Raw genomic sequence first — 27,633 nt, 5'->3', positions numbered from 1 at the left:
TGGCGCTCTCGCTCTCTCTCGGTCTGTCTGCTTGGCGCTCTCGCTCCCTCTCTCTCGGTCTGGCTTGGCGCTCTCGCTCTCTCTCGGTCTGTCTGCTTGGCGCTCTCGCTCCCTCTCTGCCTGGCTGCTTGGCGCTCTTGCTCCCTCTCTCTCGGTCTGGATTGGCGCTCTCGCTCCCTCCCCCTCGGTCTGCTTGGCACTCTCGCTCCCTCTCTGCCTGGCTGCTTGGCGCTCTCGCTCCCTCTCTCTCGGTCTGGCTTGGCGCTCTCGCTCCCTCTCTCTCGGTCTGGCTTGGCGCTCTCGCTCCCTCTCGGTCTGTCTGCTTGGCGCTCTCGCTCCCTCTCTCTGTCTGGCTTGGCGCTCTCGCTCCCTCTCTCTTGGTCTGGCTTGGTGCTCTCGCTCCCTCTCTCGGTCTGGATTGGCGCTCTCGCTCCCTCCCTCTCGGTCTGCTTGAGCTCTCGCTCCCTCTCTGTCTGGCTGCTTGGCGGTCTCGCTCCCTCTCTCTCGGTCTGGCTTGGCGCTCTCGCTCTCTCTCGGTCAGTCTGCTTGGCGCTCTCGCTCCCTCTCTCTCTGCCTGTCTGCTTGGCTCTCTCGCTCCCTCTCTGCCTGGCTGCTTGGCGCTCTCGCTCCCTCTCTCTCGGTCTGGCTTGGCGCTCTCGCTCCCTCTCCCTCTCTCTCGGTCTGTCTGCTTGGTGCTCTCACTCCCTCTCTCTCGGTCTGGCTTGGCGCTCTCGCTCTCTCTCGGTCTGTCTGCTTGGTGCTCTCGCTCCCTCTCTCTCGGTCTGGCTTGGCGCTCTTGCTCTCTCTCGGTCTGTCTGCTTGGCGCTCTCGCTCCCTCTCTCTCGGTCTGGCTTGGCGCTCTCGCTCTCTCTCGGTCTGTCTGCTTGGCGCTCTCGCTCCCTCTCTGCCTGGCTGCTTGGCGCTCTTGCTCCCTCTCTCTCGGTCTGGATTGGCGCTCTCGCTCCCTCCCCCTCGGTCTGCTTGGCACTCTCGCTCCCTCTCTGCCTGGCTGCTTGGCGCTCTCGCTCCCTCTCTCTCGGTCTGGCTTGGCGCTCTCGCTCCCTCTCTCTCGGTCTGGCTTGGCGCTCTCGCTCCCTCTCGGTCTGTCTGCTTGGCGCTCTCGCTCCCTCTCTCTCGGTGTGCTTGGCGCTCTCGCTCCCTCTCTCTCGGTCTGTCTGCTTGGCGCTCTCACTCCCTCTCTCTCGGTCTGGCTTGGCGCTCTCACTCTCTCTCGGTCTGTCTGCTTGGCGCTCTCGCTCCCTCTCTCTCGGACTGGCTTGGCGCTCTCACTCCCTCTCTGTCTGTCTGCTTGGTGCTCTCGCTCCCTCTCTGCCTGGCTGCTTGGCGCTCTCGCTCCCTCTCTCTCGGTCTGGATTGGCGCTCTCGCTCCCTCCCCCTCGGTCTGCTTGGCACTCTCGCTCCCTCTCTGCCTGGCTGCTTGGCGCTCTCGCTCCCTCTCTCTCGGTCTGGCTTGGCGCTCTCGCTCCCTCTCTCTCGGTCTGTCTGCTTGGCGCTCTCGCTCCCTCTCTCTCGGTGTGCTTGGCGCTCTCGCTCCCTCTCTCTCGGTCTGGCTTGGCGCTCTCGCTCCCTCTCGGTCTGGCTTGGCGCTCTCGCTCCCTCTCACGGCCTGCTTGGCGATCTCGCTCACTATCTGTCTGGATGCTTGCGCTCTCGCTCCCTCTCTGCCTGGCTCCCTCTCTCTCGGTCTGGCTTGGTGCTCTCACTCCCTCTCTCTCGGTCTCTCTCCTTGGTGCTCTCGCTCCCTCTCTCTCGGTCTGTCTCCTTGGCGCTCTCGCTCGGTCTGACTTCGTGCTCTCACTCTCTCTCTCTCGGTCGGTCTCCTTGGCGCTCTCGCTCCCCCTCTCTCCGTCTGTCTCCTTGGCGCTCTCGCTCCCTCTCTCGGTCTGGCTTGGTGCTCTCACACCCTCTCTCTCGGTCTGGCTTGGTGCTCTCGCTCCCTCTCTCTCGTTCTTGCTTGGCGCTCTCGCTCCCTCTCTCTTGGTCTGGCTTGGTGCTCTCGCTCCCTCTCTCGGTCTGGCTTGGTGCTCTCGCTCCCTCGGTCTGCTTGGCGCTCTCGCTCCCTCCCCCTCGGTCTGCTTGAGCTCTCGCTCCCTCTCTGGTTGCTTGGCGCTCTCGCTCCCTCTCTCTCGGTCTGGCTTGGCGCTCTCGCTCCCTCTCTTGGTCTGTCTCCTTGGCGCTCTCGCTGCCTCTCTCTCGGTCTGGCTTGGCGCTCTCGCTCCCTCTCGGTCTGTCTGCTTGGCGCTCTCATTCCCTCTCTCTCGGTCTGGATTGGCGCTCTCGCTCCCTCCCCCTCGGTCTGCTTGGCACTCTCGCTCCCTCTCTGCTTGGCGCTCTCGCTCCCTCTCTCGGTCTGGCTTGGCGCTCTCGCTCCCTCTCTCTCGGTCCGTCTGCTTGGCGCTCTCGCTCCCTCTCTCTAGGTCTGTCTGCTTTACGCTCTCGCTCCTTCTCCCTTGGTCTGCTTGAGCTCTCGCTCCCTCTCTGCCTGGCTGCTTGGCGCTCTCGCTCCCTCTCGGCCTGCTTGGTGATCTCGCTCACTATCTGTCTGGATGCTTGCGCTCTCGCTCCCTCTCTGCCTGGCTCCCTCTCTCTCGGTCTGGCTTGGTGCTCTCACTCCCTCTCTCTCGGTCTCTCTCCTTGGTGCTCTCGCTCCCTCTCTCTCGGTCTGTCTCCTTGGCGCTCTCGCTCAGTCTGACTTGGTGCTCTCGCTCCCTCTCTCTCTGTCTGTCTCCTTGGCGCTCTCGCTCCCTCTCTCTCGGTCTGTATCCTTGGCGCTCTCGCTCCCTCTCTCTCGGTCTGTATCCTTGGCGCTCTCGCTCCCTCTCTCTCGGTCTCTCTCCTTGGCGCTCTCGCTCCTCTCTCTCGGTCTGGCTTGGTGCTCTCGCTGCCTCTCTCTCGGTCTCCTTGGCGCTCTCGCTGCCTCTCTCTCGGTCTGGCTTGGTGCTCTCGCTCTCTGCCTCCTTGGCGCTCTCGCTGCCTCTCTCTCGGTCTGGTTTGGTGCTCTCGCTCCCTCTGTCTCGGTCTGGCTTGGTTCTCTCGTTCCCTCTCTCTCTCGGTCTGGCTTGGTGCTCTCGCTCCCTCTCTCTCGGTCTGGCTTTGTGCTCTCGCTCCCTTTCTCTCGGTCTTGCTTGGTTCTCTCGCTCCCTCTCTCGGTCTGGCTTGGCGCTCTCTCTCCCTCTCACTTGGTCTGGCTTGGTGCTCTGGCTCTCTCTCTGTCTGGCTGGCTCTCGGGCGCTCTTGCTCTCTCTCTCGGGATGTCATGGTGCTCTCTCTCCCTCTCTGTCTGGCTGGCTCTCGGGCGCTCTTGCTCTCTCTCTCTCTCGGGATGGCATGGTGCTCTCTCTCCTTCTCTGTCTGGCTGGCTCTCGGGCGCTCTCGCTCCCTCTCTCTCGGTCTGGCATGGTGCTCTCTCTCCCTCTCTGTCTGGCTGGCTCTCAGGAGCTCTCTGTCTGTCTTTCTCACTCATTCTCTTGTCCCTCCAGCTCCTTGACTTCCTTGAAGCGAACGAGGTCCAGAGACCTGTTACCATCCGGACCAACAGCCTCAAGACACGTCGCAGGGATTTGGCGCAGGTAAGAATTCCATCACACCGTCTTGCCCAGCCCACTTTCCCGTTTCCACATCACCCTTCCCCCGACGACCAAGGAGCAGGCGAGGTGAGAGCAGAAGGGCCATTCGGCCCATCAGACCCGTTCAGCAGTTAGCGCAATCATAGCCAATCTAACTTGCCTGTTTCCCATATCCCTTGATGCGCTGTGGCCTGTCTCTCCCAGGCTTAATCCGCTTGACGCTGAAATGCTCAGTCCTAAACAATCGTTACCTTTATCCTGAGGCGTTGCCTCCCCCTCCCCCCGGGGAGTTCTCTGCTCCCTGACCATGGGGCCTGTCACCCCGACAAAATTCCGAGTCCATGTGATCACGCTCCATTCTGCTAACCTCCAGAGATCCTCAAAACAGTTTTGTCTCGTCACACGGCAAACCCCCCCAGCCCAGGGACCGATCTAGTGACCCTTCACTACACCGCTTGCAATGCCAGTCTGTCCTTCCATCAACGTGGAAACTAAAACTGCACCCAGTGTCCCTTCGAAGCCTGTCCACCATCTACATGGCACAAGTCAAGAGTGTGATGCCCTCCCGCTTGCCTGAAGTACTGAGGCTCCCAACAACACTCGAGAAGCTCCACACCATCCAGGATAAAACAGCCCTGTGCGATCAACACGCTAATCACAAACTTTCACTCCCTCCCCACCAACGCACAGATACCTAGGAACCCCACCACCTCGAGGTTCTCCTCCAAGTCACTCACCACCCTGACTTGGAAATATGTCAGTGGATCCTTCACTGTTGCTGGGTCAAAATCCTGGAACTCCCTCCCTAACAGCGTCAGGGGTGTATCTACACCACACGGGGACTGCAGCAGGTTCAAGATGGTGGTTCACCCACCACCTTCTCAAGGACAATTAGGGATGGGCAGCAAATACTGGCCTAACCAGTGACACCCACATCCAGTAAATGACTAAGAAAAAACAATCTGCTTTTCAATTCTTGCAAATAGTGCGACCCTTTCTATTTGTGTTTATATTGTTAAGAAATGGGTTAAGAAACATTCCAATTAGATGTCTCATTGATCCAATAATTAGCACTGATATGTAAAGAGGCTGCAGGTGGCCTTTGGAACATGTGATGTGATGATAGAGTTTGGTGCTGAGTGTGTTCAAGGAAAAATAAAGGTGTTTGGGAAAAGGAACAGATCTCTTGACTCTTTACTCAACAGCAGCTAGACGCTAACAGTATGGTTGCTGTGTAAATGTAAAGGGTTGAAAGATACTTTTCCAGGAAAAAAACAAAAATTCTGCATCAACTAGGGAGTGAGTGAGAAGGAAAAAAAAAAGTCTGAATCTTGGATAAAGATGTCCGGATATGACTATCTGCCATTATTTTCTGAAAGGGTATCGTACGACCAATAGAGAAGTGCAGTTGTTATGTGGACTAAGGTAACTGCCTTGGGAAAGAGGAAACCAGGTATGGCATTGGCTCTTTCTCTGCCTTATGAGAGTAAAATTCAGAGCAAAGTGATTTCTGAACTGGAGTTGGAAGAGTTAGAGTCAGAAGAAGGTCTGCAGACTCTATTACATTTTATGAATAAGATTTATCAAAAGGACGACTTGTTAAGTACGTATGAAGCCTGGTCAGAATTCAATAGATTCCGGAAAACAGAGGATATCTATTAAAATGAAAATCACTTATTGTCACAAGTAGGCTTCAAATGAAGTTACTGTGAAAAGCCCCTAGTCGCCACATTCCAGCGCCTGTTCGGAAGGCTGGTACGGGAATTGAACCGTGCTGCTGGCCTGCATTGGTCTGCTTTCAAAGCCAGCGATTTAGCCCTGTGCTAAACCAGTCCCTAGTCCAATTCCAGTTCAGATCTATGTAATGAGGACTATATAATGGAATTTAGCAGACTATACAAGAGGCTGCAGACACTGCCTGGAATTTCCACAGTCCATGTTGGCATTTAAGTGCTAGAGTGGACTGCCTAAGTGCCCAATATGGATAGGCTCCTGGTTTTGACAGGAGTTAAGTTTGCGGATAATGACACCTTATTCAATCAGATGACAGAGGCCTTAAAGAAGTTCCTGGGGAAACATTCAATTCCTATGGCTCTTATGTCACAAATGGGTCAGTGAGCAATAAAGCAAACTATGGAAGATACACTACTGATAGGATGACGAGATTGTACGGCTACAAACAGGTTACAAGAGTATGGAAGGAGATCGGGACCTGGAAATTATGCGGACAGAAACCCATTTAAAACTTATAATAGGAGGAGGGACATGGAGAATGGTAATAGGAAAATAAACCCCAGAAATGTCTGAGGTATGATAAATCAATGTTTTCGATGCGACTCTCGATACCATTATGCTTTCAACTGTCCAACGAGTGTTTGAAGCTACACATGAATGGAAGAGTCGGAAGAGGAAAAGATAGTGACCAGAAAGAAGGCATTGTCCTATTAACGAGCAGTTTTACTCCGGTAATGACAGTGTTGGTTGCAGAATCCTTCAATTGTGCTGTATTGGACAGTGGCTGTACATCTACAGTGTGTGGAATTGACTGGTTAAAATGTTACCTGGATTCTTTGAATGCTGAAAATCGTAACAAGGTTAAGGAATTTGAAAGTTCCTCAAGTTTCAGGTTTGGGGATGATAATACTCTGAAGTCGCTGAAAAGAGTGGTGATCCCTTGCAATATTTCCAGAGTGAATAATTTCATCAGCACGGATGTTGTATCTTTGCTTCTGAGCAGACTGTCGATGAAGAAAGCACACATGGAACTGGATATGGGACAGGATAAGGCAACAGTTTTTGGAAAGACGGTGGACTTATAATTTACACAGTCGGGACACTATTGTATTCCATTACTGACATAATATTTCAAGTACAGTTGTTAAGGATGTGTTATTGGCAGCTGGAAATGGGACTTTAGCTGATAAAAAAGCGTGTTGTTTTGAAACTGCATAGGCAATTTGCGCATCCGTCTCCTCGGAGGCTGAAAATTTATTAAGGATGCAGGGGTAAGGGGTGAAGACCATACACAGCAGATAGAACAGGTTAGTGATCGCTGTGAGATTTGTAGAAAGTACAGAGGGACACCATCACGACCGATAGTAACCCTACCTTTGGCCAAGGATTTTAACGACATTGTGGCCATGGACCTTAAGATCTGGGATAAAGCTAACAATATATTTATTTTGCGTTTTGTCGATATAGCAACCAGATTTAGTCAATCAACGATTATACGAAGTAAAGAAAAGAGCGTAATCCTGGATCAGATCGTGGAAAAATGGATAGGGACAGGAATGGGCCCACTGGCAAAATTCCTTACGGACAATGGGGGAGAATTTGCTAATGATGAGTTTAGGGATATGTATGAAAACGTAAATATATAAGTTATGAATACGGCTGCGGAAAGCCCATTTAGTAATGGTTTGTGTGAAAGAAACCATACAGCAATAGATGACGTGCTCCGGAAAACTTTTGCAGATAGACCAAATTGCAAGTTAAATTCAGCCTTAGCATGGGCAGTACATGCAAAGAATTTGTTGTAGATGGTTAGGGGCTATAATGCCTATCAATTAGTGTTTGGTAGAAATGCTAAAATTCCATCCATTTTGGATGACCAGCCTCCAGCTTGGGAAGGGACTACAATTAGCTCTGCCGTTGCTGAGTATTTAAATGCGTTACATAGCAGTAGAAAAGCTTTTATGGAAGCCAAAGTCTCTGAAAGAATTTGCAGAGCTTTAACGCATAATGTACGGCCATCAAATACCGTTTTTCAGAGACATAGTACACTATAAGAGAGACAATTTTAATGAATGGAAAGGCCCAGGGAAGATCATAGGCGTAGATGGCAAAACAATTATTTTGCAACATGCCAATCAGACTGTTAGGGTACATTCATCAAGGATAATGGGTACAGATTACAAATTTTCAAATTTAGACATAGACAGACATGATGAGGAACCAGGGTCATCTAGGAAGCACGTGTTACAGAACTATGAGGATCAGTTAACTGATACAGACAGGATTTCTGGAGAGGAACACAACACTTCTGGTGAATTAGAACAGGCCATTTTTACGTAATGACAACTACCAAAAGTTAGTACAAAAGTGACATACTTGCCTGAAGGGTCTAGTCAATGGAAGGATGCAACTGTTACTAGTAGAGCAGAGAAGGCCACTGGAAAGTATAAACGTTGTTTGAATGTACAGCATATAGGGGAGGGTGACAAGACAATGTATTGGGAACACGAAGTTCAAAAATGGAGGGCACAGATACGCAATGCCAATTCAGATAGTACATCAGATAGTGAACAGGTCTGCAGGAAAAGGTCAAGAACTATTGAAAGGACATCACACAGCAGAAGGGAAAGATCAAACAGTAGCAGTACAGAACAAGATACCAGGCGGGATAGGGGATGCAATTTGTCAATGTCGCAACATGGGTAAGACTATGAATGCTACTAGGAGTAGAAGCCCACATGCACGTGAGATTAGGCTGTTGCCAGTTGAAAGCAGATCCGGCAATGTTTTACTGGCACCATAAGGGAAATCTTTCTGGCATCTTTATGATGCATGTCGATGATTTTTTGTGGGGTGGGCTAGTGATTTCGACGCTATTGTAATCTCTGGGTTGAGGAAAGAATTCAGGGTTGGAAGCCAGGCTTCCGGTGCATTTAAATATATTGGACTGGATTCGGACAGACTAAGTTTGGGGCAACTTTACGTCAACAATCTTATTTGGAGAGCATCAGCCCAATAGCAATTAGTCGTGGCCGGCTTTCACAAAAAGGCGCAATGGTTTCAAAGATGGAAAAAGAGCAACTGCGAAGTTTAACTGGGCAGCTGAATTGGTTAGGTAGACAGACTAGCCCAGTTTTGATGTCTTAGAGTTGAGTACAAAAATGAATGATCCTAAAGTGGAAGACATAATCAGAGCAAATAAAGAGTTGGTCAAACTAAAAGTTCAGGAGTGTGTTTTGAGGTTCCCGGTTTTAGGCACTTGAAACCCAGTTTATAGTGATGCGTCCTATGCAAATGTATGTGATGGGGTTTCAAGCGCAGGAGGTTTTATAATTTTCCTTTTGGGGAACAATGGTAAATGTTGCCCTCTTGTGTGGGAAAGAAAGAAAAAAAGGAGAGTGGTCAAAAGCACTTTGGCTGCTGAGACTTTAAGCCTTGTAGAGGCGGTGGATATGGCCTTTTATATATCTCCGATATTGGCAGACATTTTGGGGTTAGGGGATTTGTGTAACATACCCATTGAGTGTCACATTGACAATAAATCCCTCTGGGATAATGTGCGCTCTACAAAAAGTGTCAATGAGAAAAGGCTAACGATAGACATCGCAAGTTTGAAGCAGATGTTGGACAGAGGGGAGAGAGCAAAAATTAAATGGGTCGGCGGTAGCTATCAATTGTCCGACTGTTTAACGAAAAGAGGGGCTAGTTCACAGAAACTTTTGGATATTGTTAATGAAGAGCGCCTGTTTCTGTGACTTTGGTTTTTTTTCCTAAAAAGAGGAGCGTGTCTGAGTTTCTTGAAATTTTGTTTTCACCAAATGTTTTTTCTTCTCCAAGGAAGGGGAGATGGTTAATGAATGGGTTAAGAAACATTCCAATTAGAAGTCTCATTGATCCAATAATTGGCACTGATATGTAGAGGCTACAGGTGGCCTTTGGGGCATGTAATGTGATGATAGTGTTATGGGCTGGGGTTTAGAGAACCCCAAAGTGTATCATGGAGTTCACCTGACACACAAATTTTAATAGATTGTGGTCTGGGGAGCACACGGCCCACTCTACAGGTGTGGTACAGCAGCAATGGATAAGTATCTTTTAAAGCAAAACAATGTTTATTCTATGACTTCATCAGTTAACCTTTTTAAAACATACAGTGAACATCTTAGCAACCATCAATTCAAATACAACCCCCAAAGAATACAACATTAAGTAATCCTTAATTACTTCCCAAACAACATCCAGACAAAAGAAACACCTTTTAACAGAAGCACATTAGGTTTACATTCACTACTGAGCACATTTATAATTCTGAATTCACCAAAGTACATAGAATTACATAGAATTTACAGTGCAGAAGGAGGCCATTCAGCCCATCGAGCCTGCACCAGCCCTTGGAAAGAGCACCCGCATTTAAGTCCAGAACTCCGCCCCATACCCGTAACCCAGCAACCACACCCAACCCCTTTGGTCACTAAGGGGCAATTTATCATGGCCAATCCACCTAACCTGCACGTCTTAGGACTGTGGGAGGAAACCGGAGCACCCGGAGAAAACCCACGCAGCCACGGGGAGAACGTGCAGACTCCGCACAGACAGTGACCCAAGCCGGGAATCGAACCTGGAGCTGTGAAGCGACAATACTAACCACTGTGCGACCGTGCCACCCACATGATCAAGAGATAGTCTTTTCATGGCAGAGAGATCAACAGTACACCTGCTCTGTCTGGCTTCAGCTCCAACACTGAAAACAAAACTAAAACACACACTGCAGCAAACAGCCTAAAACGAAAGTAAAATGCTGACAGCGCAGCTCCACCCACTCTCTGACATCACTGCAGTAATAAACACCCATTTCTTAAAGGTACTCTCACTGCAGATATTTATATACACACCCTTTTATGAACACCCATTTCTTAAAGCTACTCTCACATGACAATAGAGTTTGATGCTGAGTGTGTTCAAATAATAATAAAGGTGTTTGGGAAAAGGAAAGATCTCTTGACTCTTCACTCAACAGCAGCCAGAGGCTAACATATATTAATGGTTTAGACTTAAATGTGGGAGGCCCATTCAGGACATTTGCAGATGGCACAGCAATTGGCCATGTAGTTGGCAGTGAGGATAGCTTCCGACTCCAGAATGATATTAGTGATTTGGCCAAGTGGGCAGATAAGTGACAAACAGAATTCGATCCCGAAAAGTCTGGGGAGGGCAAATTTACCAAGGGAATACACAATACGGGAAGGTATTGAGAGGATTTGGGGAAGTGAGAGACTTTGGGAGTGCACGTCGACAGCTAGACAAGGTGATGAAGAGAGCACGGGGTTAGATACAGGGTAAAGCTCTCTCTACACTGTCCCCATCAAAAACTCCCAGGACAGGTACAGCACAGGGTTAGATACAGAGTAAAGCTCCCTCTACACTGTCCCCATCAAACACTCCCAGGACAGGTACAGCACAGGGTTAGATACAGAGTAAAGCTCCCTCTACACTGTCCCCATCAAACACTCCCAGGACAGGTACAGCACGGGGTTAGATACAGAGTAAAGCTCCCACTACACTGGCCCATCAAACACTCTCAGGACAGGTCAGCACAGGGTTAGGTACAGAGTAAAGCTCCCTCTACACTGTCCCCATCAAACTCTCCCAGGACAGGCACAGCACAGGGTTAGGTACAGAGTAAAGCTCCCTCTACTCTGTCCCCATCAAACACTCCCAGGACAGGTACAGCACGGCGTTAGATAGAGTAAAGCTCCCTCTACACTGTCCCCATCAAACACTCGCAGGACAGGTACAGCACAGGGTTAGATACAGAGTAAAGCTCCCTTTACACTGTCCCCATCAAACACTCCCAGGACAGGTACAGCACAGGGTTAGATACAGAGTAAAGCTCCCTGTACACTGTCCCCATCAAACTCTCCCAGGACAGGCACAGCACAGGGTTAGGTACAGAGTAAAGCTCCCTCTACTCTGTCCCCATCAAACACTCCCAGGACAGGTACAGCACAGGGTTAGATACAGAGTAAAGCTCCCTGTACACTGTCCCCATCAAACATTCCCAGGGCAGGTACAGCACGGGGTTAGATACAGAGTAAAGCTCCCTCTACTCTGTCCCCATCAAACACTCCCAGGACAGGTACAGCACGGGGTTAGATACAGAGTAAAGCTCCCTGTACACTGTCCACATCAAACACTCCCAGGGCAGGTACAGCACAGGGTTAGATACAGAGTAAAGCTCCCTGTACACTGTCCCCATCAAACACTCCCAGGACAGGTACAACACAGGGTTAGATACAGAGTAAAGCTCCCTCTACACTGTCCCCATTAAACACTCCCAGGACAGGTACAGCACAGGGTTAGATGCAGAGTAAAGCTCCCTCTACACTGTCCCCATCAAACACTTCCAGGACAGGTACAGCACGAGGTTAGATACAGAGTAAAGCTCCCTCTACACTCCCCATCAAACACTCCCAGGACAGGTACAGCACGGGGTTAGATACAGAGTAAAGCTCCCTCTACACTGTCCCCATCAAACACACCCAGGATAAGGAATGAGAATTCCCACAGTGTGTAATGAGGGAGGATGTTATTGTGAATCAGGAAGCAATGGGTCTGGGAGAGAGTGAGACGACGTGCTGCATTTTATTCACTGTCAGTCCCCCAGCTCCCTCCTGATCATTACCTGTGTTCTCCCCGATCTATTTCCAGGCGTTAATTAACCGGGGGGTGAATCTTGACCCACTCGGGAAGTGGTCAAAGACTGGTCTGATCATCTACGATTCATCAGTTCCAATTGGCAAGTATTCAAACTGGCATGGGATGGAGCGCAAGTCTCTGTATGTGTGCGTGTGTATGTGCGAGACTTGGTGTGCGTGTGTGTGCGCAGGACCCGGGGTGTGTGTGCACGCGTGCGAGACCCGGGGTGTGTGTTGGTGTGCGCGGGACTCGATGTGTGCATATGTGTATGCGCAAGACTCTTGGGGGGGGGGGGGGGGGGGGGGGGGATGTGCACGAAGCACGGTGTGTGTGCGGGAGACCCAAGGTGTGCGTGTGTGCATGGGACTCGGGGGACACATGTGCATGCGCGATACACGTGCGTGAGACATGTGGAGGTGTGCCTGCGCAAGAGAGATGCAGTGGGTGGATGGGGGTACGTGCGAGATGCGGGGGTTGGGGTTGCGTGTGCAGGGGTTGGGGGATGCGCATGCGAGGTGCGGGGTGGGGGAGCCGTGGGGCGCACGTGCGGGACATAGGGCTATGTTTCTGCGTCTCTCACTCGCACATGCTCTCCCTCTCTCTCCTCACGCCCATCCCAGGTGCCACTCCTGAGTACCTCGCTGGTCACTACATGTTACAGGGGGCTTGCAGTCTGCTGCCTGTTATGGCCCTCGCACCACAGGAGAATGAGAAGCTTCTGGACCTCAGCTGTGCTCCGGGAGGGAAGACCTCTTACTGCGGTGAGCTGCGGGTTGGGGGGGAGGGGGAGGGTTGGGGGGTTGGACCTGGGGGCTGCAAATGAGGTGCGTGGCCTGAGGCGCTGACGTTTTTTCTATTCTTGCCTCCCACCAACAGCTCAACTAATGAAGAACACAGGCCTCATCGTCGCTAACGACTTGAGCAGTGAGCGTCTTAAGAGTGTCGTAGGCAACCTTCATCGCCTCGGAGTCACCAACACCATCATCTGTAACTACGATGGCCGAGAATTCCCCAAGGTGGAGCACAGACACACTCCTCCTCCCCCCAACTCCGCGCTCCCCTGCTCTCCTCCATAACCCAGGCGTCACCACCTCCTCCCAAACCCAGGGGCCATGGGATCAGCCGCAGGAACCCAGGCTGTTTCAAACCCCTCCCTCACACTGGAGAAGCCCAACGCCATCCAGGACAAAGCAGCCTGCTTAATGGGCAGCTTTTCAACAAACAGTCAAACCCTCCACCACAGGTGCACAGGGGCAGCCGTGGGTACCATATGAACATAAGAATTAGAAGCAGGAGTTCCCCTTGGCGTCACCAACGGGTTCTCGGTTTTCCAACGGGAAATGGACCGAATGGTTGACCGGTACGGGCTGCGGGACACTTTCCCGTACCTAGACAATGTCACCATCTGTGGCCACGATCAGCAGGACCATGACGCCAACCTTGCCAAATTTCTCCACACCGCCACTCTCCTCAACCTAACTTATAACAAGGAGAAGTGCGTGTTCAGCACAAACCGCTTAGCCATCCTCGGCTATGTGGTCCAGACGGAGTTCTGGAGCCCGATCCCGACCGCATGCGCCCCCTCATGGAACTCCCCCTCCCCCACTGCCCCAAGGCCCTCAAGCGTTGCCTGGGGTTCTTTTCTTACTACGCCCAGTGGGTCCCAAATTATGCGGACAAGGCCCGCCCACTCATTCAATCCACTCTTTTTTCCCTAATGGCCGAGGCTCACCAGGCCTTCAACCGTATTAAGGCCGACATCGCCAAGGCCGCGATGCACGCAGTCGACGAGACGTTACCATTTCAAGTCGAAAGCGACGCATCAGACGTCGCTTTAGCCGCCACCCTCAACCAGGCAGGCAGGCCCGTGGCATTCTTTTCACGAACCCTTCATGCCTCCGAAATTTGGCATTCCTCCATCGAAAAAGAGGCCCAAGCCATCGTTGAAGCTGTGCGACATTGGAGGCATTACCTGGCCGGCAGGAGATTCACTCTCCTCACTGACCAACGGTCGGTAGCCTTCATGTTTAACAACACACAGTGGGGCAAGATCAAGAACGATAAAATCTTGAGAGGAGGATTGAGCTCTCCATCTACAACTACGAGATTTTGTATCGCCCCGGTAAGCTCAACGAGCCCCCCGATGCCCTATCCCGAGGTACGTGTGCCAGCGCACAGGTGGACCGACTCCGGATTCTGCACAACAACATTTGTCACCCAGGAGTCACATAAGAACATAAGAACTAGGAGCAGGAGTAGGCCACCTGGCCCCTCGAGCCTGCTCGGCCATTCAATGAGATCATGGCTGATCTTTTGTGGACTCAGCTCCACTTTCCGGCCCAAACACCATAACCTTGATCCATTTATTCTTCAAAAAACTATCTACCTTCATCTTAAAAACATTGAATGAAGGAGCCTCTACTGCTTCACTGGGCAAGGAATTCCATAGACTCACAAACCTTTGGGTGAAGAGGTTCCTCCTAAACTCAGTCCTAAATCTACTTCCCCTTATTTTGAGGCTATGCCCCCTAGTTCTGCTTTCACCCGCCAGTGGAAACAACCTGCCCGCATCTATCCTATCTATTCTCTTCATAATTTTATATGTTTCTTTAAGATCCCCCCCTCATCCTTCTAAATTCCAACGAGTGCAGTCCCAGTCTACTCAACCTCTCCTTGTAATCCAACCCCTTCAGCTCTGGGATTAACCTAGTGAATCTCCTCTGCACACCCTCCAGTGCCAGTACGTCCCTTCTCAAGTAAGGAAACCAAAACTGAACACAATACTCCAGGTGTGGCCTCACTAACACCAGATACAATTGCAGCACAACCTCTCTAGTCTTAAACTCCATCCCTCTAGCAATGAAGGACAAAATTCCATTTGCCTTCGTAATCACCTGTTGAACCTGTAACCCAACTTTGTGCGACTCATGCACTAGCACACCCAGGTCCCTCTGCACAGCAGCATGTTTCAATATTTTATCATTTAAATAATAATCCCTTTTGCTGTTATCCCTACCAAAATGGATAACCTCACATTTGTCAACATTGTATTCCATCTGCCAGACCCTAGCCCATTCACTTAACCTGTCCAAATCCCTCTGCAGACTTCCAGTATCCTCTGCACTTTTTCCTTTACCACTTACCATCTACAAGATGCACTGCAGGAACTCAGCAAGGCTCCTCAGACAAGACCCGCCAAACCCATGACCACTACCATGTAGAAGGACAAGAGCAGCAGAGACATGGAGAACCCCGCCACCTGGAGCTTCTCCTCCAAGTCCCATCCTGACTTAGAAAGAGTGCAGTAGTTTGAGAAGGCAGCTTACCACAAGGCTCAATTAGGGTCCCAGCGAGTGAACCCCCCCCCCCCCCCCCACCACCACCACCACCCCGCCATGAGCAGGCTCCCAATATCCATCCTGGAATAACTGCCAATCTCTCTCTCTCACTGTCAGGTGATGGGGGGGTTTGACCGCGTTTTGCTCGATGCTCCCTGCAGTGGTACAGGAGTCATCTCGAAAGACCCAGCAGTGAAAACAAGCAAGGTGAGTCTCTCTCTCTCACGCCCATCTCTCTCTCTCTCTCCCCGTCCCTCTCTCTCTCTCTCTCTCTCCCCCGTCTCTCTCTCTTCCCCTCCCCCGTCTCTCTCTCTTCCCCTCCCCCGTCTCTCTCTCTCTCCCCGTCTCTCTCTCTCTCTCCGTCTCTCTCTCTCTCCCCGTCTCTCTCTCTCTCCCCGTCTCTCTCTCTCTCCCCGTCTCTCTCTCTCTCCCCGTCTCTCTCTCTCTCCCCGTCTCTCTCTCTCTCTCTCCCTGTCTCTCTCTCTCTCTCTCCCTCACCCCTCCCTCCCCGTCTCTCTCTCTCTCTCCCCCATCTCTCTCTCTTTCTCTCCCCATCTCTCTTTCTCTCCCCTGTCTCTCTTCCCCTCCTATCTCTCCCTTCCCTGTCTCTCTCTCTCTGTCTCTCCCATCTCTCTGTCTCTCCCCATCGCTCTCTCTCTCTCTCCCACATTTCTCCCTCTCTTCCCTGTCTCTCTTTCTCCCCCCGTCTCTCTCTGCCCCCCGTCTCTGTCTCTCTCTGCCCCCCGTCTCTGTCTCTCTCTCTCCCCGTCTCTGTCTCTCTCTCTCCCCGTCTCTCTCTCTATCTCCCCGTCTCTCTCTCTATCTCCCCGTCTCTCTCTCTATCTCCCCGTCTCTCTTTCTCTCCCCGTCTCTCTCTCTCTCCCCCGTCTCTCTCTCTCTTTCTCTCCCCGTCTCTCTTTCTCTCCCCGTCTCTCTTTCTCTCCCCGTCTCTCTTTCTCTCCCCGTCTCTCTTTCTCTCCCCGTCTCTCTTTCTCTCCCCGTCTCTCTTTCTCTCCCCGTCTCGCTTTCTCTCCCCGTCTCGCTTTCTCTCCCCGTCTCGCTTTCTCTCCCCGTCTCGCTTTCTCTCCCCGTCTCGCTTTCTCTCCCCGTCTCGCTTTCTCTCCCCGTCTCGCTTTCTCTCCCCGTCTCGCTTTCTCTCCCCGTCTCGCTTTCTCTCCCCGTCTCGCTTTCTCTCCCCGTCTCTCTTTCTCTCCCCGTCTCTCTTTCTCTCCCCGTCTCTCTTTCTCTCCCCGTCTCTCTTTCTCTCCCCGTCTCTCTTTCTCTCCCCGTCTCTCTTTCTCTCCCCCGTCTCTCTTTCTCTCCCCCGTCTCTCTTTCTCTCCCCCGTCTCTCTTTCTCTCCCCGTCTCTCTTTCTCTCCCCGTCTCTCTCTTTCTCCCCGTCTCTCTCTTTCTCCCCGTCTCTCTCTTTCTCCCCGTCTCTCTCTTTCTCCCCGTCTCTCTTTTTCTCCCCCGTCTCTCTTTTTCTCCCCCGTCTCTCTCTCCCCCATCTCTCTCTTTCTCCCCCGTCTCTCTCTTTCTTCCCCGTCTCTCTCTTTCTTCCCCATCTCTCTCTTTCTCCCCCGTCCCTCTTTTTCACCGCCGTCCCTCTTTCTCAGTCTCTCTTTCTCTCCCCGTCTCTCTCTCTCTCTCTCTATCTCTCTCTCTCTCACATCACCGTCTCTCTATTCTCCGTCTCGCTCTGTTCCCTGTCTGTCTCTCTCTCTCTCTCTCTCTCTCTCTCTTCCCCGTCTCTCTCTCTCGCCCCCGTCTCTCTGAATCACCCCCGTCTCTCTGAATCACCCCCGTCTCTCTGAATCTCCCCCGTGTCTCTGAATCTCCCCCGTGTCTCTGAATCTCCCCCGTGTCTCTGAATCTCCCCCGTCTCTCTGAATCTCCCCCGTCTCTCTGAATCTCCCCCGTCTCTCTGAATCTCCCCCGTCTCTCTGAATCTCCCCCGTCTCTCTGAATCTCCCCCGTCTCTCTGAATCTCCCCCGTCTCTCTGAATCTCCCACGTCTCTCTGAATCTCCCACGTCTCTCTGAATCTCCCACGTCTCTCTGAATCTCCCCCGTCTCTCTCAATCTCCCCCCGTCTCTTTCTCTCTTCCCCCGTCTCTTTCTCTCTTCCCCCGTCTCTTTCTCTCTTCCCCCGTCTCTTTCTCTCTTCCCCCGTCTCTTTCTCTCTTCCCCCGTCTCTTTCTCTCTTCCCCCGTCTCTTTCTCTCTTCCCCCGTCTCTTTCTCTCTTCCCCCGTCTCTTTCTCTCTTCCCCCGTCTCTTTCTCTCTTCCCCCGTCTCTTTCTCTCTTCCCCGTCTCTTTCTCTCTTCCCCCGTCTCTTTCTCTCTTCCCCCGTCTCTGTCTCTCTTCCCCCGTCTCTTTCTCTCTTCCCCCGTCTCTTTCTCTCTTCCCCCGTCTCTTTCTCTCTTCCCCCGTCTCTTTCTCTCTTCCCCCGTCTCTTTCTCTCTTCCCCCGTCTCTTTCTCTCTTTCCCCCGTCTCTTTCTCTCTTCCCCCGTCTCTTTCTCTCTTCCCCCGTCTCTTTCTCTCTTCCCCCGTCTCTTTCTCTCTTCCCCCGTCTCTTTCTCTCTTCCCCCGTCTCTTTCTCTCTTCCCCCGTCTCTTTCTCTCTTCCCCGTCTCTTTCTCTCTTCCCCGTCTCTTTCTCTCTTCCCCGTCTCTTTCTCTCTTCCCCGTCTCTTTCTCTCTTCCCCGTCTCTTTCTCGCTTCCCCGTCTCTTTCTCGCTTCCCCGTCTCTTTCTCGCTTCCCCGTCTCTTTCTCGCTTCCCCGTCTCTTTCTCGCTTCCCCGTCTCTTTCTCGCTTCCCCGTCTCTTTCTCGCTTCCCCGTCTCTTTCTCGCTTCCCCGTCTCTTTCTCGCTTCCCCGTCTCTTTCTCGCTTCCCCGTCTCTTTCTCGCTTCCCCGTCTCTTTCTCGCTTCCCCGTCTCTTTCTCGCTTCCCCGTCTCTTTCTCGCTTCCCCGTCTCTTTCTCGCTTCCCCGTCTCTTTCTCGCTTCCCCGTCTCTTTCTCGCTTCCCCGTCTCTTTCTCGCTTCCCCGTCTCTTTCTCCCTTCCCCGTCACTCTCTTTTCCCCGTCACTCTCTTTTCCCCGTCACTCTCTTTTCCCCGTCACTCTCTTTTCCCCGTCACTCTCTTTTCCCCGTCACTCTCTTTTCCCCGTCTCACTCTCTCTTCCCCGTCTCACTCTCTCTTCCCCGTCTCACTCTCTCTTCCCCGTCTCACTCTCTCTTCCCCGTCTCACTCTCTCTTCCCCGTCTCACTCTCTCTCCCCATCTCACTCTCTCTCCCCATCTCACTCTCTCTCCCCATCTCACTATCCCCACCCCCCCCTCTCTTTCTCTCTTCCCTGTCTCTTTCTCTCTTCCCCGTCTCTCTCTCTCTTCCCCGTCACTCTCTCTTCCCCGTCACTCTCTCTCCCCCGTCTCTCTCTCTCTCCCCCGTCTCTCTCTCTCTCTCCCCCGTCTCTCTCTCTCTCTCCCCCGTCTCTCTCATTCTCTCTCTCTTCCCCGTCACTCTCTCTTCCCCGTCTCTCTCTCTCCCCCGTCTCTCTCTCTCTCCCCCGTCTCTCTCTCCCCCGTCTCTCTCTCTCTCTCCCCCGTCTCTCTCTCTCTCTCCCCCGTCTCTCTCTCTCTCTTTTCCCCGTCTCTCTCTCTCTTCCCCGTCTCTCTCTCTCTCTCCCCCGTCTCACTCTCTCTCCCCCGTCTCACTCTCTCTCCCCCGTCTCACTCTCTCTCCCCCGTCTCACTCTCTCTCCCCCGTCTCACTCTCTCTCCCCCGTCTCACTCTCTCTCCCCCGTCTCACTCTCTCTCCCCCGTCTCACTCTCTCTCCCCCGTCTCACTCTCTCTCCCCCGTCTCACTCTCTCTCCCCCGTCTCACTCTCTCTCCCCCGTCTCACTCTCTCTCCCCCGTCTCACTCTCTCCCCCCGTCTCACTCTCTCTCCCCCGTCTCACTCTCTCTCCCCCGTCTCACTCTCTCTCCCCCGTCTCACTCTCTCTCCCCCGTCTCACTCTCTCTCCCCCGTCTCACTCTCTCTCCCCCGTCTCACTCTCTCTCCCCCGTCTCACTCTCTCTCCCCCGTCTCACTCTCTCTCCCCCGTCTCACTCTCTCTCCCCCGTCTCACTCTCTCTCCCCCGTCTCACTCTCTCTCCCCCGTCTCACTCTCTCTCCCCCGTCTCACTCTCTCTCCCCCGTCTCACTCACTCTCTCCCCCGTCTCACTCACTCTCTCCCCCGTCTCACTCTCTCTCCCCCGTCTCACTCTCTCTCCCCCGTCTCACTCTCTCTCCCCCGTCTCACTCTCTCTCCCCCGTCTCACTCTCTCTCCCCCGTCTCACTCTCTCTCCCCCGTCTCACTCTCTCTCCCCCGTCTCACTCTCTCTCCCCCGTCTCACTCTCTCTCCCCCGTCTCACTCCTCTCTCCCCCGTCTCACTTTCTCTCCCCCGTCTCACTCTCTCTCCCCCGTCTCACTCTCTCCCCCGTCTCACAATCTTCCTCCCCCCCCCCCCCTCACTTTCTCTCTTCCCCGTCTCTCTCTCTTCCCCGTCTCACAATCTCCCCCCCCCGCCCCCCTCACTTTCTCTCTTCCCCGTCTCTTTCTCTCTTCCCCGTCTCTTTCTCTCTTCCCCGTCTCTTTCTCTCTCCCCCGTCTCTTCTCTCTCCCCGTCTCTTTCTCTCTCCCCGTCTCTTTCTCTCTCCCCGTCTCTTTCTCTCTCCTCCGTCTCTTTCTCTCTCCCCCGTCTCTTTCTCTCTCCCGGTCTCTTTCTCTCTCCCCGTCTCTTTCTCTCTCCCCCCGTCTCTTTCTCTCTCCCCCGTCTCTTTCTCTCTCCCCCGTCTCACTCTCTCTCCCCCGTCTCACTCTCTCTCCCCCGTCTCACTCTCTCTCTCCCCCGTCTCACTCTCTCTCCCCCGTCTCACTCTCTCTCCCCCGTCTCACAATCTCCCCCCCCCCCCCCCCCCCCGTCTCTTTCTCTCTTCCCGTCTCTTTCTCTCTTCCCCGTCTCTTTCTCTCTTCCCCGTCTCTTTCTCTCTTCCCCGTCTCTTTCTCTCTTCCCGTCTCTTTCTCTCTTCCCCGTCTCTTTCTCTCTTCCCCGTCTCTTTCTCTCTTCCCCGTCTCTTCTCTCTTCCCCGTCTCTTTCTCTCTTCCCCGTCTCTTTCTCTCTTCCCCGTCTCTTTCTCTCTTATCCCGTCTCTTTCTCTCTTATCCGTCTCTTTCTCTCTTCCTCGTCTCTTTCTCTCTTCCCCGTCTCTTTTCTCTCTCCCCGTCTCTTTCTCTCTTCCCCGTCTCTTTCTCTCTTCCCCGTCTCTTTCTCTCTTCCCCGTCTCTTTCTTCTCTCTCCCCGTCTCTTTCTCTCTTCCCCGTCTCTTTCTCTCTTCCTCGTCTCTTTCTCTCTTCCCCGTCTCTTTCTCTCTTCCCGTCTCTTTCTCTCTTCCCCGTCTCTTCCTCTCTTTCTCGTCTCTCCCTCTCTTCCTCGTCTCTCCCTCTCTACCCCGTCTCTCTCTCTCTCTTCCCCGTCTCTCTCTCTCTCTCTTCCCCGTCTCTCTCTCTCTTCCCCGTCTCTCTCTCTCTCTTTCCCCCGTCTCACTCTCTCTCCCCCGTCACTCTCTCTCCCCCGTCACTCTCTCTCCCCCGTCACTCTCTCTTCCCCGTCACTCTCTCTTCCCCGTCACTCTCTCTTCCCCGTCACTCTCTCTTCCCCGTCTCACTCTCTCTCCCCGTCTCACTCTCTCTCCCCGTCTCACTCTCTCTCCCCCCGTCTCACTCTCTCTCCCCGTCTCTCAATCTCCCCCCCCCCCCCGTCTCACTCTCTCTCCCCCCCGTCTCACTCTCTCTCCCCGTCTCACTCTCTCTCCCCGTCTCACTCTCTCGTCCCTCCCCGTCGTCTCACTCTCTCTCCCCCGTCTCACTCTCTCTCCCCCGTCTCACTCTCTCTCCCCCGTCTCACTCTCTCTCCCCCGTCTCACTCTCTCTCCCCCGTCTCACTCTCTCTCCCCCCGTCTCACTCTCTCTCCCCCCGTCTCACTCTCTCTCCCCCGTCTCACTCTCTCTCCCCCGTCTCACTCTCTCTCCCCCCGTCTCACTCTCTCTCTCCCCGTCTCACTCTCTCTCCCCCGTCTCACTCTCTCTCCCCCGTCTCACTCTCTCTCCCCCGTCTCACTCTCTCTCCCCCGTCTCACTCTCTCTCCCCCGTCTCACTCTCTCTCCCCCGTCTCTCTCTCTCTCCTCCCCCGTCTCACTCTCTCTCCCCCGTCTCACTCTCTCTCCCCCGTCTCACTCTCTCTCCCCCGTCTCACAATCTCCCCCCCCCCCCCCCCCCCCCGTCTCTTTCTCTCTTCCCCGTCTCTTTCTCTCTTCCCCGTCTCTTTCTCTCTTCCCCGTCTCTTTCTCTCTTCCCCGTCTCTTTCTCTCTTCCCCGTCTCTTTCTCTCTTCCCCGTCTCTTTCTCTCTTCCCCGTCTCTTTCTCTCTTCCCCGTCTCTTTCTCTCTTCCCCGTCTCTTTCTCTCTTCCCCGTCTCTTTCTCTCTTATCCGTCTCTTTCTCTCTTATCCGTCTCTTTCTCTCTTCCTCGTCTCTTTCTCTCTTCCCCGTCTCTTTCTCTCTTCCCCGTCTCTTCTCTCTCTTCCCCGTCTCTTTCTCTCTTCCCCGTCTCTTTCTCTCTTCCCCGTCTCTTTCTCTCTTCCCCCGTCTCTTTCTCTCTCTCCCCGTCTCTTTCTCTCTTCCCCGTCTCTTTCTCTCTTCCTCGTCTCTTTCTCTCTTCCCCGTCTCTTTCTCTCTTCCCCGTCTCTTTCTCTCTCCCCCGTCTCTTCCCTCTCTTTCTCGTCTCTCCCTCTCTTCCTCGTCTCTCCCTCTCTACCCCGTCTCTCTCTCTCTCCCCGTCTCTCTCTCTCTCTCTTCCCCGTCTCTCTCTCTCTTCCCCGTCTCTCTCTCTCTCTTTCCCCCGTCTCACTCTCTCTCCCCCGTCACTCTCTCTCCCCCGTCACTCTCTCTCCCCCGTCACTCTCTCTTCCCCGTCACTCTCTCTTCCCCCGTCACTCTCTCTTCCCCCGTCACTCTCTCTTCCCCGTCTCACTCTCTCTCCCCGTCTCACTCTCTCTCCCCGTCTCACTCTCTCTCCCCCGTCTCACTCTCTCTCCCCGTCTCTCTATCTCCCCCCCCCCCCCCGTCTCACTCCTCTCTCCCCCGTCTCACTCTCTCTCCGTCTCCTCTCTCTCCCGTCTCACTCTCTCTCCCCGTCTCACTCTCTCTCCCCCGGTCTCACTCTCTCTCCCCCGTCTCACTCTCTCTCCCCCGTCTCACTCTCTCTCCCCCGTCTCACTCTCTCTCCCCCGTCTCACTCTCTCTCCCCCGTCTCACTCTCTCTCCCCCGTCTCACTCTCTCTCCCCCGTCTCACTCTCTCTCCCCCCGTCTCACTCTCTCTCCCCCGTCTCACTCTCTCTCCCCCGTCTCACTCTCTCTCCCCCGTCTCACTCTCTCTCCCCGTCTCACTCTCTCTCCCCCGTCTCACTCTCTCTCCCCCTCCCGTCTCACTCTCTCTCCCCCGTCTCACTCTCTCTCCCCCGTCTCACTCTCTCTCCCCCCGTCTCACTCTCTCTCCCCCGTCTCACTCTCTCTCCCCCGTCTCACTCTCTCTCCCCCGTCTCACTCTCTCTCCCCCGTCTCACTCTCTCTCCCCCCGTCTCACTCTCTCTCCCCCGTCTCACTCTCTCTCCCCGTCTCACTCTCTCTCCCCCGTCTCACTCTCTCTCCCCCGTCTCACTCTCTCTTCCCCCGTCTCACTCTCTCTTCCCCCGTCTCACTCTCTCTTCCCCCGTCTCACTCTCTCTTCCCCCGTCTCACTCTCTCTCCCCCGTCTCACTCTCTCTTCCCCGTCTCACTCTCTCTCCCCCCGTCTCACTCTCTCTCCCCCGTCTCACTCTCTCTCCCCCGTCTCACTCTCTCTCCCCCGTCTCACTCTCTCTCCCCCGTCTCACTCTCTCTCCCCGTCTCACTCTCTCTCCCCCGTCTCACTCTCTCTCCCCCGTCTCACTCTCTCTCCCCCGTCTCTCTTTCTCTCCCCCGTCTCTCTTTCTCTCCCCCGTCTCTCTTTCTCTCCCCCCGTCCCTCTTTTTCACCGCTGTCCCTGTTTCTCTCTCAGTCTCTCTTTCTCTCCCCGTCTCTCTCAGTCTCTCTTTCTCTCCCCGTCTCTCTCTCTCTCTTCTCCGTCTCGCTCTCTCTCTTCCCCGTCTCGCTCTCTCTCTTCCCCGTCTCGCTCTCTCTCTTCCCCGTCTCGCTCTCTCTCTTCCCCGTCTCGCTCTCTCTCTTCCCCGTCTCGCTCTCTCTCTTCCCCGTCTCGCTCTCTCTCTTCCCCGTCTCTCTCTCTCTCTCTTTCCCCCGTCTCTCTCTCTCTCTTCCCCGTCTCTCTCTCTCTTCCCCGTGTCTCTCTCTCTCTCCCCCGTCTCTCTCTCTTCCCCGTCTCTATCTCTCTCTCTCTCTCTTCCCCGTCTCTCTCTCTCTTCCCCGTCTCTTTCTCTCTTCCCCGTCTCTTTCTCTCTTCCCCGTCTCTTTCTCTCTTCCCCGTCTCTTTCTCTCTTCCCGTCTCTTTCTCCCTTCCCCGTCTCTTTCTCCCTTCCCCGTCTCTTTCTCCCTTCCCCGTCTCTTTCTCTCTTCCCCGTCTCTTTCTCTCTTCCCCGTCTCTTTCTCTCTTCCCCGTCTCTTTCTCTCTTTCCCGTCTCTTTCTCCCTTCCCCGTCTCTTTCTCTCTTCCCCGTCTCTTTCTCTCTTCCCCGTCTCTTTCTCTCTCCCCCCGTCCCTCTCTCTCCCCGTCCCTCTCTCTCCCCCGTCCCTCTCTCTCCCCCGTCCCTCTCTCTCTCCCCCCGTCCCTCTCTCTCCCCCGTCCCTCTCTCTCCCCCGTCCCTCTCTCTCCCCCGTCCCTCTCTCTCCCCCGTCCCTCTCTCTCCCCCGTCCCTCTCTCTCCCCCCGTCCCTCTCTCTCCCCCGTCCCTCTCTCTCCCCCGTCCCTCTCTCTCCCCCCGTCCCCTCTCTCTCTCCCCCGTCCCTCTCTCTCCCCCGTCCCTCTCTCTCCCCCGTCCCTCTCTCTCCCCCGTCCCTCTCTCTCCCCCGTCCCTCTCTCTCCCCCGTCCCTCTCTCTCCCCCGTCCCTCTCTCCCCTCCCCGTCCCTCTCTCTCCCCCGTCCCTCTCTCTCCCCCGTCCCTCTCTCTCCCCGTCCCTCTTCCCTCTCCTCCCCCGTCCCTCTCTCTCCCCCGTCCCTCTCTCTCCCCCGTCCCTCTCTCTCCCCCCGTCCCTCTCTCTCCCCCGTCCCTCTCTCTCCCCCGTCCCTCTCTCTCCCCCGTCCCTCTCTCTCCCCCGTCCCTCTCTCTCCCCCGTCCCTCTCTCTCCCCCGTCCCTCTCTCTACCCCGTCCCTCTCTCTCCCCCGTCCCTCTCTCTCCCCCGTCCCTCTCTCTCCCCCGTCCCTCTCTCTCCCCCGTCCCTCTCTCTCCCCCGTCCCTCTCTCTCCCCCGTCCCTCTCTCTCCCCGTCCCTCTCTCTCCCCGTCCCTCTCTCTCCCCCGTCTCTCTCTCTCCCCCGTCTCTCTCTCTCTCCCCGTCTCTCTCTCTCCCCCGTCTCTCTCCCCCGTCTCTCTCTCTCTCCCCCGTCTCTCTCTCTCGCCCCCGCCCTCTCTCTCTCCCCCGCCTCTCTCTCTCCCCCGCCTCTCTCTCTCTCCCCGTCTCTCTCTCTCTCCCCGTCTCTCTCTCTCCCCCGTCTCTCTCTCTCTCCCCCGTCTCTCTCTCTCTCTCCCCCGTCTCTCTCTCTCTCCCCCGCCTCTCTCCCTCCCCCGCCTCTCTCTTTCCCCCGCCTCTCTGTCTCCCCCGTCTCTCTCTCTCTCTCTTCCCCGTCTCTCTCTCTCTTCCCCGTCTCTCTCTCTCTTCCCCGTCTCTCTCTCTCTCTTCCCCGTCTCTCTCTCTCTCTTCCCCGTCTCTCTCTCTCTCTTCCCCGTCTCTCTCGTTCACCGTCTCTCTCTCTTCCCCGTCTCTCTCTCTCTTCACCGTCTCTCTCTCTTCCCGTCTCTCTCTCTTCCCCGTCTCTCTCTCTCTCTTCCCCGTCTCTCTCTCTCTCTCTTCCCCGTCTCTCTCTCTCTCTTCCCCGTCTCTCTCTCTCTCTCTTCCCCGTCTCTCTCTCTCTCTTCCCCGTCTCTCTCTCTCTCTCTTCCCCGTCTCTCTCTCTCTCTCTTCCCCGTCTCTCTCTCTCTCTTCCCCCTCTCTCTCTTCCCCGTCTCTCTCTCTCTTCCCCGTCTCTCTCTCTCTTCCCCGTCTCTCTCTCTCTTCCCCGTCTCTCTCTCTCTTCCCCGTCTCTCTCTCTCTTCCCCGTCTCTCTCTCTCTTCCCCGTCTCTCTCTCTCTTCCCCGTCTCTCTCTCTCTTCCCCGTCTCTCTCACTCTTCCCCGTCTCTCTCTCTCTTCCCCGTCTCTCTCTCTCTCTTCCCCGTCTCTCTCTCTCTCTTCCCCGTCTCTCTCTCTCTTCCCCGTCTCTCTCTCTCTCTCTCTTCCCCGTCTCTCTCTCTCTCTCTTCCCCGTCTCTCTCTCTCTCTTTTCCCCGTCTCTCTCTCTCTCTCTTCCCCGTCTCTCTCTCTCTTCTCCGTCTCTCTCTTCCCCGTCTCTCTCTCTCTTCCCCGTCTCTCTCTCTCTCTCTTTCTCTCTCTCTTCCCCGTCTCTCTCTCTCTCTCCTTCCCCGTCTCTCTCTCTCTCTCTCTCTCTCTCTCTCTTCCCGTCCCCCTCTCTCTCTCTCTCTCTCTTCCCCGTCCCCCTCTCTCTCTCTCTCTCTCTTCCCCGTCCCCCTCTCTCTCTCTCTTCCCCGTCTCTCTCTCTTTCTCTCTTCCCCGTCTCTCTCTCTCTCTCTCTCTCTCTTTCTTCCCTGTCTCTCTCTCTCTTTCTTCCCCTTCTCTCTGTCTCTTCCCCGTCTCTCTCTGTCTCTTCCCCGTCTCTCTCTCTCTCTTTCTTCCCTGTCTCTCTCTCTCTTTCTTCCCCTTCTCTCTGTCTCTTCCCCGTCTCTCTCTGTCTCTTCCCCGTCTCTCTCTGTCTCTTCCCCGTCTCTCTCTGTCTCTTCCCCGTCTCTCTCTATCTTCCCCGTCTCTCGCTCTGTCTCTTCCCCCTCTCTCTCTCACTCCCCAGTCTTTCTCTCTCCCCCGTCTCTCTCTCTCTCACCCTTGCGTGCTTCGTGCTCGCCCTCTCCTTCCCCTATCACTGACCATGCTGTGTCTCTCCCTCTCTCTTCCCCTCGTATCTCAGGATGAGCGTGATATCCTTCGTTGTGCCCACCTGCAGAAGGAGCTCATGCTCTCCGCCATTGACTCATTGGATGCAAAGTCGAAAACCGGTGGCTACCTGGTCTACTGCACCTGCTCTGTGACGGTGAGGAATATCCTCGCATTCAGTCTGACCGTGCGGGCGCCTGCTTTTCCCAATGGTGGCTGGCGCAGGTCGTTGGAGCTGCGGGAGGTGGGCGGGAGGATTTTGCATCTTGATTGCAAAGCAAGCATCTGCCCTGTCTGGACAGTGAGGTGGGAGGATACTGGGCACGAGCTGGGGCGAATCCGGACAGGGCTTGGGGGGAGAGAGGGGTGGGGTTGGGGCGGGGGTGTGTGTGAAAGGGGGTGGGGGTGAGGAAGGGAGGAGGGGAGGGAGTGGGTGAGGAGGGGAGGGAGTGGGGGAGGAGGAGGGGAGGTGGGGGAGGGGGGGGGGGAGGGGGAAGGGAGGTGGGGAGGGGGAGGGGGAGAAGGGGGGAGGGAAGGTCTGTAGTAGGTAAGTTGCTAGAAGGTATTCTGAGAGACAGGATCTACAAGCATTTAGAGAGGCAAGGACTGATTCGGGGCAGTCAGCATGGCTTTGTGCGTGGAAAATCATGTCTCACAAATTTGATTGAGTTTTTTTGAGGGGGTGACCAAGAAGTAGATGAGGGCAGTGCAGTAGACGTTGTCTACATGGACTTTAGCAAAGCCTTTGACAAGGTACCGCATGGTAGGTTGTTGCAGAAGGTTAAAGCTCACGGGATCCAGGGTGAGGTTGCCAATTGGATTCAAAATTGGCTGGACGACAGAAGGCAGAGGGTGGTTGTAGAGGGTTGTTTTTCAAACTGGAGGCCTGTGACCAGTGGTGTGCCTCAGGGATCGGTGCTGGGTCCACTGTTATTTGTGATTTATATTAATGATTTGGATGAGAATTTAGGAGGCATGGTTAGTAAGTTTGCAGATGACACCAAGATTGGTGGCACAGTGGATAGTGAAGAAGGTTATCTAGG

General features: G+C 54.4%; 1 protein-coding gene across 1 annotated transcript in view; it reads left to right on the top strand.

The window, feature by feature from the left end:
* Nucleotides 1-27,633, top strand: part of nop2 (NOP2 nucleolar protein homolog (yeast)) — a 57,107-nt gene that overhangs the window by 21,490 nt on the left and 7,984 nt on the right. The window contains exons 5-10 of the mRNA XM_072494500.1: nucleotides 3,501-3,590; nucleotides 12,030-12,117; nucleotides 12,638-12,778; nucleotides 12,894-13,033; nucleotides 15,473-15,562; nucleotides 26,625-26,747. Coding sequence (XP_072350601.1) covers nucleotides 3,501-3,590; nucleotides 12,030-12,117; nucleotides 12,638-12,778; nucleotides 12,894-13,033; nucleotides 15,473-15,562; nucleotides 26,625-26,747 — 672 coding nt within the window. The remainder of the gene's footprint in view (nucleotides 1-3,500; nucleotides 3,591-12,029; nucleotides 12,118-12,637; nucleotides 12,779-12,893; nucleotides 13,034-15,472; nucleotides 15,563-26,624; nucleotides 26,748-27,633) is intronic.

The sequence above is a fragment of the Scyliorhinus torazame genome, unplaced genomic scaffold (assembly GCF_047496885.1).
Source record: "Scyliorhinus torazame isolate Kashiwa2021f unplaced genomic scaffold, sScyTor2.1 scaffold_547, whole genome shotgun sequence".
NCBI lineage: Eukaryota > Metazoa > Chordata > Chondrichthyes > Carcharhiniformes > Scyliorhinidae > Scyliorhinus > Scyliorhinus torazame.
The sequence above is the reverse complement of the archived record's forward strand: the minus strand, read 5'-3'. Positions and strand labels throughout refer to the sequence as shown.